This window comes from Mesoplodon bidens (assembly GCF_964165515.1).
Source record: "Mesoplodon bidens genome assembly, chromosome: 15".
Taxonomy (NCBI): Eukaryota; Metazoa; Chordata; class Mammalia; order Artiodactyla; family Ziphiidae; genus Mesoplodon; species Mesoplodon bidens.
Window position 1 is genome coordinate 23,772,708 of NC_138171.1, and position 15,420 is coordinate 23,788,127.

The 15,420-nt window shown below is 35.7% G+C and overlaps 1 protein-coding gene across 6 annotated transcripts in view; it reads left to right on the forward strand.

Annotated features, from left to right (window-relative positions):
- Positions 1–14,546, forward strand: part of RBM39 (RNA binding motif protein 39) — a 30,337-nt gene extending 15,791 nt beyond the window's left edge. For 3 of the 6 annotated variants that reach the window (XM_081255892.1, XM_081255893.1, XM_081255895.1), the window contains 9 exons: positions 1,694–1,831; positions 3,822–3,887; positions 6,087–6,291; positions 6,846–6,923; positions 10,912–10,944; positions 13,019–13,100; positions 13,572–13,677; positions 14,124–14,202; positions 14,292–14,546. In XM_081255892.1, the coding sequence (XP_081112018.1) occupies positions 1,694–1,831; positions 3,822–3,887; positions 6,087–6,291; positions 6,846–6,923; positions 10,912–10,944; positions 13,019–13,100; positions 13,572–13,677; positions 14,124–14,202; positions 14,292–14,392 (888 nt within the window). In that variant the 3' untranslated portion in view covers positions 14,393–14,546. Of the gene's footprint in view, positions 1–1,693; positions 1,832–3,821; positions 3,888–6,086; positions 6,292–6,845; positions 6,924–10,893; positions 10,945–13,018; positions 13,101–13,571; positions 13,678–14,123; positions 14,203–14,291 lie in introns of all 6 variants that reach the window. The other 3 variants (XM_081255891.1, XM_081255894.1, XM_081255890.1) reach the window with 1 other exon arrangement.
- Positions 14,547–15,420: the final 874 nt, after the last annotated feature.

A 15,420-nucleotide genomic window follows, 5' to 3' on the forward strand; every position in this document is an offset into this window, starting at 1 on the left:
CAAGCTTTTACATCATTTTGTAGTTAGGCACAAAATTTATAACCAGATCTTAAGTGAAATTCCAGTTTCACTGTTAAGCTGTAACTCTGGTCAGATTACTACCTTCTATCTCTAAAAGATGATGGTAGGTCCTACATAGTGTGTTTTAGCAGTATGTAATATTGGGTATTTATCATTTGATAATATGTCACAGTAAGAAAATAATTGTTAGGAAGCAGTCTGGGGGGAATCATTGCTCAATTCATTTCCCGTGATGGAGAACAAACCTAATAGTGTGTACGTTGGCCTGGCAAAGGGCTCAGAAGAATCACATTGATAAATGATATTTTGACTTCATTTAACTTAAACCTCCTATTATGCCCCAGTTAAAATAAAGGAGTTTGTGTTAGAATATAAATTGAGAACTATTTCCTTTGAGAAGTACTTGGTATGGGGAAAAAATGACTGCTGAACTGAATGGTTTACTTGGTTTGATTTATATTGACGTAAGTCCTTTTAAGATGGACAGCCAGTTGGTGTACTGTATGTTGAGTAACAGTGATATTGAGAGCACATGAATGATGAGTGTATTTAACACTTCCAGGAGATAATCTTACATTTCCACATTTGGCATATCTGTTACCAGGATGCTGCTTTAGATTGGCATAATATAGGGCTTTAAAAAAAATTTTTTTTTTTAATTTATTTTTTTTTTGTCTGCATTGGGTCTTTGTTGCTGTGTGCAGGCTTTCTCTAGTTGCAGTGAGCGGAGGCTACTCTTGGTTGTGGTGTGCGGGCTTCTCATTGCGATGGGTTCTCTTGTTGTGGAGCATGGGCTCTAGGTGCTCCGGCTTCAGTAGTTGTGGCACATGGGCTCAGTAGTTATGGTTCGCAGGCTCTAGAGCGCAGGCTCAGTAGTTGTGGTGCACTGGCTTAGTTGCTCCGCGGCATGTGGCATCTTCCCAGACCAGGGCTCAAACCCGTGTCGCCTGCATTGCCAGGCGGGTTCTCAACCACTGTGCCACCAGGGAAGTAATGTAGTGTTGATTGATCACATTTTATATATGAAATACCTTGCATAGTTGCATTATATGAGTTTTGTATATGCTCTTAAAAGTTAATCTAAAATTTTTTTATTGTGGTAAAATGTCATATAGTAAAATCTAAAATTTTTAAGAATTTGGCATTGTAACCATTTAAAGTGTACCGTTCAGTGCCAGTAATTAGTCACATAAGTGGAATAATACAATATTCTTTTTTTTAATATGTATGTATTTTAATTAATTAATTTTTATTTTTTTGACTGCGTTGGGTCTTCGTTGTGGTGCATGGGCTTCTCATTGCGGTAACTTCTCTTGTGGAGCACAGGCTCTAGGCACGCGGGCTTCAGCAGTTGTGGCTTGCGGGCTCTGGACACAGACTTAGTAGTTGTGGTGCACTGGCTTAGCTGCTCCCTGGCATGTGGGATCTTCCTGGACCAGGGCTCGAACCCATGTCCCCTGCATTGGCAGGCGTATTTTTAACCATTGTGCCACCGGGGAAGTCCCCTAATATTCTTTTATGTGTGACTTACACTTAGCATAATATGATATCAGTTGTCATTAAGCAAACCTAAGGTATGAGTGGGATTTACTACTCTGCTCAAAATGGTATTTATTCATTCTTAAATGGATGTGTGTGATGTGCCTTATGTGTTGTCTTAACTAACTTGTAGGCAGAAAAAAACAGAGCTGCAGCAATGGCAAACAATCTACAAAAGGGAAGTGCTGGACCTATGAGGCTCTATGTGGGCTCGTTACACTTTAACATAACTGAAGATATGCTTCGGGGGATCTTTGAGCCTTTTGGAAGGGTAAGTCCCAAGTTTTTTAGTGGATCCGAAATCTTGAAACAAATGTAACTGCACAATAATTTATTTGCTTTGTCATGTTTTTAATGTTAGGATTGGAGTGGTTCTATAAAGTTTTTTTTTTTTTTTTTTTTTTTTTTTTTTTTTGCGGTACTTGGGCCTCTCACTGTTGTGGCCTCTCCCGTTGCAGAGCACAGGCTCTGGACGCCCAGGCTCAGCCTCCATGGCTCACGGGCCTAGCCGCTCCACGGCATGTGGGATCTTCCCGGACCGGGGCACGAACCCGTGTCCCCTGCATTGGCAGGTGGACTCTCAACCACTGCGCCACCAGGGAAGCCCTCTATAAAGTTTTTGAGACAACTTAGATCAAGATAGTTTCCCTGAAGATAGCATTTGAAGACAGAATCTGTCAACCTTTGTAAGGCTACAGTGAAGTGCATAGTATTAGCTTCAATTATTAAAAAATCAACCTGGATGATAAAATGTACTGTGCATTGGAGCAAGAGATTTTTTTCTTGGTTTGTTTCTTGGGATAGTTTTTCTTACTGAAAATTTAAAGGTATATAAGCCTCTCTGTACTTAATATGTAAGGAATTAGACTGTTTATGCCCATTTAGTTCTCATTTTTTTCTTTTTTTATTGAGATAAAATTGACACAGCATTGTCTAAGCTTAAGGTGTACAACATAGTGATTAAACTTACATGCATCATGAAATTATTACAATAGGTTTAGTGAACATCTGTCATCTCATACAGATACAACATTAAAGAAATAGATAACAAATTTTTTTCCCTTGTGATGAGAACGTTTAGGATTTACTCTTGAGCCTTAATTTATGGTATACAGCAGTGTTAATAATACATTACATCCCTAGTACTGATTTATCTTATAACTGGAAGTTTGTACCTTTAGACTACTTTCATCTAACTCTTCGCTCCGCCCTCCACCCCCCACCCCTCACCCCTCTGGTAGCCACAAATCTGATCTTCTTTTCCATGAGCTTGTTTTTGAAGTACAGTTGAATTGCAACACTAACAGTTCCTGGTACACAACATAGTAATTTGATATTTTTATGCATTTTTTTTTCAAACGAATCCCCAGGGTAAGTCTAATTCTCCTCATTTTAGAAAAGATGGTTAGAATAAATGTTACTAGTAGTCTGTGCTCTGGTTTAAAAAATTCATTGTGTGGCCATGAATAAAAATCTTGCTTTCTGTCGTACCTTGTCCACTACTTAATCTTTATGGCTGTTGGATATACATTTCGTTGTTTTTTTTCACTACCCCACTCAACCCCTTCGTTAAACTGTTTTATGTGTCAATAATGATAAAGTTGGGGTGTTGAATTTTGTGAGTGCTTTATATTTATTGGAAATACACACATATTAATGGTGCACAAATCATAATTGTATGAGTTGGTCAGTCATTACAAAATGAATACGTTCCTGAAACAACCAGAACATGAAATATAATATGTGGGTGCTGTATTTTAATTTTTCATGCTTCCTTTGTATGGCCGAGTTTGTTGGGATATTGTGATGTAGTAAATACAGTTCCCTCAGTTAAGGTGAACAATCATTGCTTTGTAGCATATTCACAGTGTTGTGCAACCATCAACCACATCCAGTTGTTTGTTTTAGTTATTCCAACATTTCAGGCAATTTATTGTGTGTGGCATAATTGAGAATTAACATTTGGTGTATTTTAGCAAAGGGGAAGAAAAAAGGTTGATTTCGTTTTTAACATTGTATTCTGCAAAGGATTTCAGATTTTTAGTGGTTTTTGATGCAAAAGACTCCCCAGTGCATAACTTCCTGTTTAGGAAGTTCCTCGGCCTCTGGAAAGAAGATTTTTTGGGCATGAGGGATTGTGATATGTTTTCTATTATGTTTTAGGGGGGGGGAGCCATTTTAAAATCATGTTTCAAGGGGTAAAATACTTTTGCCCCCCCTCTTTCATTTATATAAATAATAATTGTGGTTTTCATTTGTAGATTGAAAGCATCCAGCTTATGATGGATAGTGAAACAGGTCGATCCAAGGGGTACGGATTTATTACGGTAAGCAGTTGACCATGATTAACGTGACTTAAAAGTTTTTGATTTGAGTAAAGTAGTGTTAAGCTTTGTTGGTTATTGATAGTGGGGAAGGAGGTAAGGTTAATATTTTCAAGTGGTTTAACTTATTTTGCTGTTAGTAGCCAATTCTTAGTAGCTAAAGGTGTCCACCAAATGTGAAACTTAAAGCAGTTTGTTATCATTCTGTTTATGGTCGGTTTGCTTAGCCAACTCTTCATGTAATTGAAGTCATTCACTCCTTTAGGACTTCTTCAGTCTCTTTTGTGACACAAGATGTTAGTTGCATAAAGGTCTCTTGGAATTCTCTTACTTTTTATATGGACACGTCGGACAACCATGACCAGGATTGCCTTATTAAAAGTGTTTGTAGCTGACCATTGAAGCCCAGTGCCTGAATAGGGTATGAAGTGGCAGCTTGGAATAATTGTGAATGGAGGTGCCCTTTTAAAAGTAAACTCTTTATATATTAATGTTCATGATGCAATCCAGTTACATGAGAACAGTTTTTCAAATTATTTTTTAACCTTGGAAAGTGCTGGAAACACATTTTTAGTTTAAAATGCAGTTGTTATGACTGCTGCCATTGTACACAAAAAATTTTAAAAATACAGAGATCCCAGATTTTATCAAGAAATTACAATTGTGTCTTATAACCAAATTTAAATAAAATTGAAACCTATTCTGTAGTGATAATACGTTCCACTGTTCAGTGGGATTTTATCTACCTCAGTGTGTGTTGGTGAAAAGAAAAAAGTTATAAAACACTAACATGCTATTTTGTTACTAGTAACATTAGCATGATCTCCCCCCCCCAAAAAAAAAGGTGTTTATGGGATTTTACATGAAACTTAGAAATATTTCATCCTACTATTATCTAAAGTATTTAGTATTCTATATGCTAGATTTAGTGCTTGAATATTTGCTCACTGGCCATATTTTCACTAGAACACTACTAAATGTCATGTAGGGCTTCCCTGGTGGCGCAGTGGTTGGGAGTCCGCCTGCCGATGCAGGGGACGCGGGTTCGTGCCCTGGTCCGGGAGGATCCCACGTGCCGCGGAGCGGCTGGGTCCGTGAGCCATGGCCGCTGGGCCTGCGCGTCCGGAGCCTGTGCTCCGCGATGGGAGGGGCCACAACAGTGAGAGGCCCACGTACAGCAAAAAAAAAAAAAAAAAAAAAAAAATGTCATGTAAACAAGACATTTTGCAGAGCATTTTAATTTTTTAACATAAATCAAGTATGAACTATTTCCTATGATTTACTGATCTGTATGCAAAGCTAGATTATATAGGGACTTTCCTGGTGGTCCAGTGGCTAAGACTCCAAGCTCCCAATGCAGGGGCCCCGGGGTTGGATCCCTGGTCAGGGAACTAGATCCCACATGCCACAGCTAAGGGTTTGCATTACCACAACGAAGCTCCTGCATGTGGCAATGAAGATCCCGCCTACCACAACTAAGGCTTGGTGCAGTCAAATAAATAAATATTTTTTTTAAAGCAAGATTATGTAAATCTACATGGTTCTGTTCTGTGTCTAAATGTTTTTATATTTTGTAACTACTATCTGTAATTGTTCCCATCTCAATAATGGGAAAAAATTACTTTTAAACAATTCAACATTCTGATGAAAGATGAAGCTGTGGAATTAGAATGTAGCCCATTCTTCCATTATATTAAAACCAAATTGTGTGAATTAAAGTTTTTTTGTGTCTGCATCCTGAAATTAAGACTAATGCTTACTTAACTGGCAATAAAACAGTGACCCAGAATTTTGTATTAAAAATTAAGTTTTGTATTAAAAACCTGAGTTGAACTTTTAATTTTCCTGAATAGTGTACTTCTATGAGAGAAAAGAAGCAACATTATTTATTCCAGCATATTAAAAAGGGTTTTGATATTTGAAAAACTACTTTTCACATTTTTTGCTGAGATTCTTTATTCCCAAAGACAGGTGTCATTACTTGATAATGTCTTGCCGTTTAAACCACCACATTAATAAATCTAATATGCGTAAACTTTGGTGGTCTGATAATTTAGGTTATATTACTTATAGCCTGAACTTGTTACTTTATCATCCTTGCAGATGTAATTATTGAATATACTAGCTTTAATAAGTAAGGGTTTCTTTACCTTTCATATATAAGTAATTATTGGACTTTTTATCCCCCTCTCAATTGTATAGTTTTCTGATTCAGAATGTGCCAAGAAAGCTTTGGAACAACTTAATGGATTTGAGCTAGCAGGAAGGCCAATGAAAGTTGGTCATGTTACTGAACGTACTGATGCTTCCAGTGCTAGCTCATTTTTGGACAGTGATGAACTAGAAAGGACTGGAATTGACTTGGGAACAACTGGTCGTCTCCAGTTAATGGCTAGACTCGCAGAGGGTAAGTTTATCCTAGTGCTGTGAATGATTTGTTGATACCGTAATGAGAAAGGTAACCATGTAGACAAATAAATGCAAAATTATTTTTTCTTATTTTGGGGTTGACTGTTATCCTTGGACGGCACATGTGGTTTCATAGGTGAAATTCATTGCCTTAATTATAATGGAATCTACTTTATGACGGTGCTTTTTGAGTACCACAGCATATGTTACAGGATTTCTTTTGCTTTCTATAATAATTAAATCCTCATACTTCAGAATAAATTTAGTTGCAGTGCTTAATACTGTGTCCTGCCTGTACAGTTGGCCTCCCATATCTGTGTGTTCTGCATCTGTGAGTACGGAGGGCAGACTGTATCACGCCACTTTATATGAGGGACTTGAGCATTTGTGGATTTTGATATCCGAGGAGATCCTGGAAATAATCTCACCTGCCCTGCTACCAAAGACCACTGTAATTTGTTTTAATGAAGTGACTTTGGTATTAAGCAACCAGAAAACTAGGATTTTCCCGCTCTTAGCAAAGCAAGGATGTTAAGACCTATTCTTTTACAGGTACGGGCTTGCAGATCCCACCAGCAGCACAGCAGGCTTTGCAAATGAGTGGCTCTCTGGCATTTGGTGCTGTGGCAGGTAGGAATTGAATCTTTTCTATTTGAAATCATTGTTTTTTCACCTAATTCGAAAATTTGCCAAATTTTTGCATTTAAAAGGACTTACTGAGAATTCAATTCATCAAGTACTTTTAACTTACAGATTTCAAGAGTTCATGTAAGGAAGTGGTGATACAGGACATAATTATCCACTCATAATAAACTGTCTCAGGGTATTTTTGAACCCTGCATACCAATTTTTAGTTGAAATTGCTGTTGTTTTTTGGGTTTGTTTTGATTGATTGATTGATTGATTGATTTTTGGCCAGGTCTTAGTTGTGACATACGGGATCTTTTGTTGCAGCTCGTGGGCTCCTCTCTAGTTGTGGCATGCGGGTTTTCTCTCTAGTTGTGGTGCGCAGGTATCAGGGTGTGTGGGCTCTGTAGCTTGCAGCACGTGAGCTCAGTAGTTGAGGCGCGTGGGCTTAGTTGCCACGTGGCATGTGGGATCTTAGTTCGCTGACTAGGGATTGAATCCGCGTCCCCTGCACTGTAAGGCGGATTCTTTTATCATTGGACCACCAGGGAAGTCCCTGTAAGTTGTTAAGTCTTTTAAAATGTATCACTTTTATTGAAGACCAAAAAGTTTATATTGTTTCAAAGGAAAAATGGTTTTTGTAATGTTTTTGGTTGGAAGGCTACCAGAGGCCTTTGAATCAAGCTTTATTTAAAATAATTACAGTATAAAGAGTGCAGAGAAAACTGCTTTCCTAATTAGAACATACTACAGTTGATCCTTGAACAACATGGGTTTGAACTGCAAGGGTTTACTTACACATGGATTTTTTTCAGTTGTAAATACCACACGATTCATGGTTCGTTAAATCCATGAATTTGGAAGGACTAAGGATATGGAGGGTCTACTATAAGTTACATATGGGTTTTCAACTGCTCAGATGGTTGGTGTCCCTAATCCCCCAGTTGTTCAAAGGTCAACTGTATTTTGAGATTTTGAGTTATAGAATGAAGTGCCTGGAGAGGTGAGGAAAAGAGGGAGAGAATTGATAGTTTCTTACAATTATGTAACAATGGGTTTAGTTTATGAATCACATTGTTTTCTTCTCTTTTATGGCTCACGCACTTGAAATTAACCCAAATCTATGAGCTAGGATAGTATTAAATTTTGAGATGTTGAAGCCTTGCTTTTAGAATATCTGAGAAGAACCGTTTGTAGTTTGTACTTTAGATGACAAGAAACACTAACCCAAGAAAATATGGCAATATAAGATCATGGTGCTGCATCTGAATATAAAGTTCTGTGTGGTTGCTTCATGATTTCCTTTTCAATTGAAAAGCCATTAATCAACAGAGAGGATCATTTCTGCATCTGCATTATTCTTTATAGGGGGCGCTTCTGTGTTTTCCTTTTTTTAGTGAATATTCGAAAGTTTGTGAGTACTTTTAGGGTCTTGTTCTTCCTTTCAAACTGTGATATATTTTGAAATCTGATAGGTAGTTCTTTAAAATTACTGACAATCATGTTAGTGTATTCATATGAGAAGAACAGTTATAACTATTAATGCATTTCTGTATTTATGAATCATTTAATGACTCTAGGTTTCTCTAAATTATTGTTTTGACTTTTTTTTTTTTTTTTTTTTTTTTTGCGGTATGTGGGCCTCTCACTGTTGTGGCCTCTCCCGTTGCGGAGCACAGGCTCCGGATGTGCAGGCTCAGCGGCCATGGCTCACGGGCCCAGCCGCTCCGCGGCATATGGGATCCTCCCGGACCGGGGCACGAACCCGTATCCCCTGCATCAGCAGGCGGACTCTCAACCACTGCGCCACCAGGGAGGCCCTATTGTTTTGACTTTTTAAACAAGTATTAGACATTTAATTTCTTTGCAGTGAACACGTAGTCATAGAATGTCACGTACTGTAATTGAAGATACTAAAGGAAAACCCATCATTTCAGAAATATATCCTAGTCTCTGGTTTGACAGTTAACTATTTTACCTGAAAACTGTATCGGTGTATTGTTTCCCATTGTTCAGGTCATTCTTTGAATAATTTAGAAAAATGCTAGAGTGTTTACCATATTCTAGGTATTTCACTAGAGGCTGGTGCCTTTTAGGGATTTAATACAAATACGTATGATTCATTTCTACACAATCTTCTGTTATATCCCGGCTGCTGTATCAAATATGTTGATTTGGTTTGTAAACAATATCTTCGCCTAATTATAGTTTTTCAGTGTTAGACATTATTACTTCCCTAAGCCATTATTTCTCTTACGATGAATGAAGAAGGACTATACTTCCCAGGGCACACTTAACTGGGTAGTTTGTGTTAAGGCTGAAAATTCTAAATGTCCATGTGGATTGCTTAAAATAGCCATTTAGTTAACTATTTGTTATATTCCCCCTTTGTAGTGTTGATAGATGATTTTAAAGTTTGGTTCTGTTTTCTTAAAACTTCCGGTAAATTGCTATTACTACTGAATTAATAATCAGCACTCTATTTTAAGGTACATATTTACATAACTGGGTATTTTTCTCCTGTCATTAAAACCTTACACATTCCTTGTTAAAATTAGATAAATCGCTGAGTGTTGATGTCAATATTAGAGGCCCTTGTTGCCGAAGTTCTTAAAAGTTTTTTGAAACCAAGAGTGGCCTATCACTATATCCACATGTCTTTATTCTGGAAGTTTAATGGGTCTTTTCTAAGATAAGTTAGTTCTTATCTTTGTGAAACCCATGCTTTGTTTCCTAACTTGTTACAAATGACCTGAAGAACCATTTTTGAAATTTTGATTTATATACACTTAATATAGCATGGATTTCTGATACCTATACATATTTTCCCACTTTAGGGAAAAAAGACAAATTGCTTTATAATTTAAAGTTCGTTGACAATGTTCCTATGGTCATATCTTCAAGTTCCTTCAGTATACACCAGTTACATTTCTTCAACTCCCTGGGATGCCAGTTTTGAGCACCTAGGACCCAGGTATTCTTATATCCCCATGTGACTTGGGCTGCAGATCCCTTTTCATTTTTGCCCATGTTTTATGATGGTAATAAAGTATTGCAGTTGAATCACGTGTTATTGAAAATTAGGTTACTGAACCCAAACAATTTCTGTGTTGTATATTTATATAGTTTTTAAACTTCAAGATACCTTTGGATACTGTGACATTTTCTTTACTTTTCACACTTGCTGCTGCTTTCACTTGATGGCAGCTTTCTCTTAATTGGCCTTCTCATGTAGAATTTTAATGATTAAATGAGAAAATATATTGGTAGAAATCACCATTCTGTTTATTTTTAATACAGACTAGAGGTTTAGATTTTTCTGGTACTACATATATTATAGTAAATCTGATTAGATTTCATTCCTGCCTCATTAAATTTCCAGAATAGGCCAGGAAATCAGACCTAATAAAACTACCACCTTCTGGGCTGGACATGACAACTTAAAACTTAAAAGAACTTAAATAATATATACATATGGTTAGAATGGGGTCTTTCACTACTTAATCGATAGATTATTGAAAGTGTTTGATGTGTACTGCTGCAGTATTTACTTTTTCACCATAAACTTCTAAAGTTTAAAATGCTTACTGACACTGATAGAACAATAAATAGTTATATCCCAAGTACTTGGAATTGAATTCTCAAGATCAGGGTTTTCATGCATTTTCTGACCGGTGTGCTTCCCTTTCCCCATTTCCCATTATTCCCATGTGAAGAGTAGTTTAGTGGAATGCCTTTGAGATGTGGAAGAGTTCTAGGAATAGGAATAGAGAGGCATAAGTTTCCTAGGATAGGAGGAAAGAAAAAGGCCCCACAGCCTTGTCAATGAGGAATGGGGAAGGAGGTTTGGCTGCCAGGTTTTACTATAAGTTCACTTTGATAAACCCTGCTACCATAGTCCTCTTTTATTAATGCTTTCCTGACATTTACCCTGTTAGTTGAGGCTCTTCATTGTTCCTGCACTGAGCTGTAGAATTCTCTTTTGTTATAGATTTGCAAACAAGACTTTCCCAACAGACTGAAGGTGAGTTGAGTTTTTTATTTGTTTTTGAAGTGGATGTTAATGTAGCAGGACATAGTTGTGTATATATATTTTATCATAATTACTACTGTAGTTTGTATTTTGGGCCGTTTTGTCCGAATGACATACAGTGTCATTAACAGTAAGCCAGAAGGCCTAATCCAAGTCATTACAATTACATGAATAAAGATGATAAATGTCCATGCTTTTTTTTGCTATAGCTTGCTTAGAATTATTTTCAACTTTGTATGCCTATCTTTGTGTTCTGATTGTACGTTCTATATAGATGTCAGAAGATGAAACTTGTCATTTTGGTAGACAAATCTTTTAGAACATGGAGTCTGTGAACTTAATATAAGGTTAGGAAAAAACTAACTCCAGTGATTTGTGTAAGCAGTACCAAGCAATGAGATTATCCAGAACTAAATTGCATGCAGATTTCAGAGATTGTGAAACAATTTATAAAATAGGCTATTGTTTTCTTAGTTTTCAATTATCAAGTAAATCTCTGCCATTTAATATAGCATTTTGTTGCGGTAATTTGGTATCTTACAGGATATACTTAAAGTCGTTTAGGTAAATGATTCTGTATGAAAAAGGTCTTTCCTTGTTCCTTGATAGTCAGGAATTAAATGTGTATCTTAATTTTTTCAGCAAACGAGACAATTGTACTCAACCTTTTTTTTCCTAACAGATTTTTAAAAGTAGAACTGGTGGATTTTCCTCTTAGTTAATATTTCTATGCTGAATTCATTGTGTTCTGCATTCATCTAGGTTGAGCTGCAATATTTCCATGATACATTTTCTAATATTTTTCAGTATTCATAGCATACAGTGACCTTCTAGTGTTTTTTCCAAGCATACTTCCTTCCATTTGTTTATGATAAAGGTACACAGTGGGCTTCGTTTTTTTATTGTAATATAAGCACACTTGCATCTTTAACTTTCTTCAATAGAATTTGACGTTAGTTATCTTAGCATTTTTATTTTCATACAAAGTTTTATGAAAGACAAATACTTGTTTATTGAAGTAAACTATAAAGAAGCAAAAAGCACTTGTTACTCTATCAGAAACTATCTTTTTATGATGTATTTCATGCACAGCCCTAGTTTTTATTCAGTGGAATGTTTCTTATACTTCCTCAGGTTATTGTTCATTTTAATTACCATAATTTCTAATGCACTGTTTTATCCATAGCTTTGTTTATTATTGTTATGTATTGGAATGAAATTTGGTCAAATATTATGATTACGGTGAGTTCTGTAACAGCTACTGGTAATGTTTTCTAAGTCACGTAAAAGCAATGGAGCAACTGTCTTGGAAAATGCACTTAAAACTTAAAACGAACATTGGTTTAAATTTGCTCCTAAGTATTAGTGTCCAGTAGTTTTTTATTTTTAACAATGACTATTATAGATACATATTAACTCTTTAGTGTTTCTCCTGCTAGAACAGACCCAATCATTTTTATAATATTAATTTGATGTTGTAGTAGGTTTTATAGTCCTAAGATGTTAAATCTTAAATACTTGGGATGGTTTTATGTATATTATTTTTAAAACTTCATCCTTTTATAATGTATATATATTTAAAAGAAAATATGTAACTATATATTCATGGGCAGAAACATAAGAAATAAAACATGGTATAGATTTAGTTGGCATTTTAATATTGTATTTGCATCATCCCCTGCTTCTCAGGGTATAAACTCCAGCAGTCCTGCGAAATCAGTCTTGTTTTTATTTTCTTGTTTGTATTACTGATATTTGTTTAATTGAATGAATTTTCACTACACTTAAAGTTTAACTTCCCTTCTAAAAACAAAAGTCCCAACTTAGGATCAGCTATCTCAAATACTAAGTTGCCTTAGCTTTCTGGCAGCTAAAATGGGGTATTATATACACTGATGTTTGATAGCATTTATTGAATATGGTGAATTAGTGAAGTGACTGACTACCCTAGTTTCACCCTGTGGGTCCAGTGGTTATATTGGGCTTTGTTTTATTCATAGGGATATTCTGATGCATTTTCCATGAAACTGATTTCTCCCTCTTTTTTTTTTTTTTTTTTTTTTAGCTTCAGCATTAGCTGCAGCTGCCTCTGTTCAACCTCTTGCAACACAGTGTTTCCAACTCTCTAACATGTTTAACCCTCAAACGTAAGTAATATACTTCAGTCAAGTTCAAAAGGGTATGCTGTGAAATCTTTAATGTTTAACTTGTCTAAGTTAACATTTAGCATGTTTTCAACATATTTCATAGTTCAAACTGCCACAATTTTGATCCTTTTAGTATAATTATTTTTCTGCACATTATGAATTGTTTCCCTTGAATGTGTTTGTAAGATTGGAATTCATTTGAAAGCTTTGTAGATTTTGTTTTCCATTTATATCTAGTAGTTTTCTGTGAAGTTTGTATCAGTATTTATTTGTATCACCAGTATACTCTTTTCGTAGTCCTATGAAATGGTGATAAACTTGGTATAAGTATCTTTGAAAGATGTCAGTTAACCACTTAAATGTTAAATGATTTTTTAAATAACACACTAAGATTTTTTATACAGATTGGAATATATATGTATCATTTTACAAGTTTGAGTAGTGTCTCATAGATTTAATACTTTGTTACAGAGAAGAAGAAGTTGGATGGGATACAGAGATTAAAGATGATGTGATTGAAGAATGTAATAAACATGGAGGAGTTATTCATATTTATGTTGACAAAAATTCAGCTCAGGTATTTTGATTGTTGCTTTCTTGTGTCTTAATTTTCACACACACTTGGGGCATATTATGATCACTGTTGTTCCTTAGAGCGTACGGTTTTTTGTTTTTTGCTGAGAGAAGCTTTAGCATGCTGACTAAATACACCCCCTACAAAATAAAGACACTTTTAAAATAGTTCAGGTCATCATGTAGCATTATTGTTGCTGGTTAGTGTTCAAAGTTTGCCATGAAATTCTGGCACCTTGATTTCATTCTTCAGCAGCTTTCATATCATAGAAGATACTAACAAGGCCAGTTTTGGGGATGATGAACTATTTTCAATAAATTTCTAGGTTATATATAATAGCTAGTGAAACAATTATGCAGTTATAGAGCAGTCTTTCTATAGGTAACTTGAGTAAACTATTGGAGTCCATGTTGTATATCACAACTTTAACCTTTTTTGTTGTATTTTAGGGCAATGTGTATGTGAAGTGCCCATCAATTGCTGCAGCCATTGCTGCTGTCAATGCATTGCATGGCAGGTGGTTTGCTGGTGAGTTTGACCTTTTTTTCTGAGTGATTGTTTTTAATGGTCTAATCTAAGTGAAGAAGCTAAACGACCATATGTGTTTCTTTCAACAGGTAAAATGATAACAGCAGCGTATGTACCTCTTCCAACTTACCACAACCTCTTTCCTGATTCCATGACAGCAACACAACTACTGGTTCCAAGTAGACGATGAAGGAAAACATAGTCCCTTATGTACATAGCTTTTTTTCTTTCTTGAGAATTCATCTTGAGTTATCTTTTATTTAGATAAAAATAAAGAGGCAAGGGTCTACTGTCATTTGTATACAGTTCCTGTTACCTTGAAAAAATAAAAATGTTAACAGGAATGCAGTGTGCTCATTCTCCCTAACTAGCAAATCCCACTGTATACAAAGCTGTTCTCTTGTTCTGCCTTTTAAATGTACATGTAGAAAATTACATTAAGGATCTATAGGAATAGCTCTAGGGGAACAAATGTGCTTAACATAAAAAGGCAGACAGGGATGTAATGATGTTTTTAATGTTTCAGAAGCCTAACTTTTTACACAGCAGTTACATTTCACTAATGTTGATATTTGGTTAATGGTTTAGCAGAGGTTTCTGGAATACATAGTTTATGGAAATTTAAGACAGCTAAAAGGGCTGTTTGATTAACATCTCATCTTGCCTTCTGATCAACTGGCAAGAAAAGGAGATTTCAAAATTAAATTTCTGGATGGTATCTTTTCAATTAATGTATCTGTAAAAGTTTCTTTGTAAATATTATGTGTTCGGGTGTGTCTAAGATTCCAAACAAAATGATCCCTGCATTTCCTCAGGATGTTTAGTGACAGTCTGGTAAGCAAAGCAGTCTGAGCAAGAAATAGGAAATGCAGAAATAGGTTTTGTCTGGTTGCATATAATCTTTGCTCTTTTTAAGCTCTGTGAGCTCTGAAATATATTTTTGGGTTACTTCAGTGTGTTTGACAAGACAGCTTGATATTTCTATCAAACAAATGACTTTCATATTGCAACAATCTTTGTAAGAACCACTCAAATAAAATTCTCTTAAAAAGGCCACAAGAAATCTTCATTTTTGAAATGTTTTAAAGTCACAGAAACTTGGAAATAGAATATTAGTTTCTTTGACTTTTAGTTGCCTCTTCGGGAAAATTCTTAGTGAAACTGTTGCCCTCAGCCCTCAAGTTGTCCCTCTACATTCCTCTGTATCAGTCTTACTAC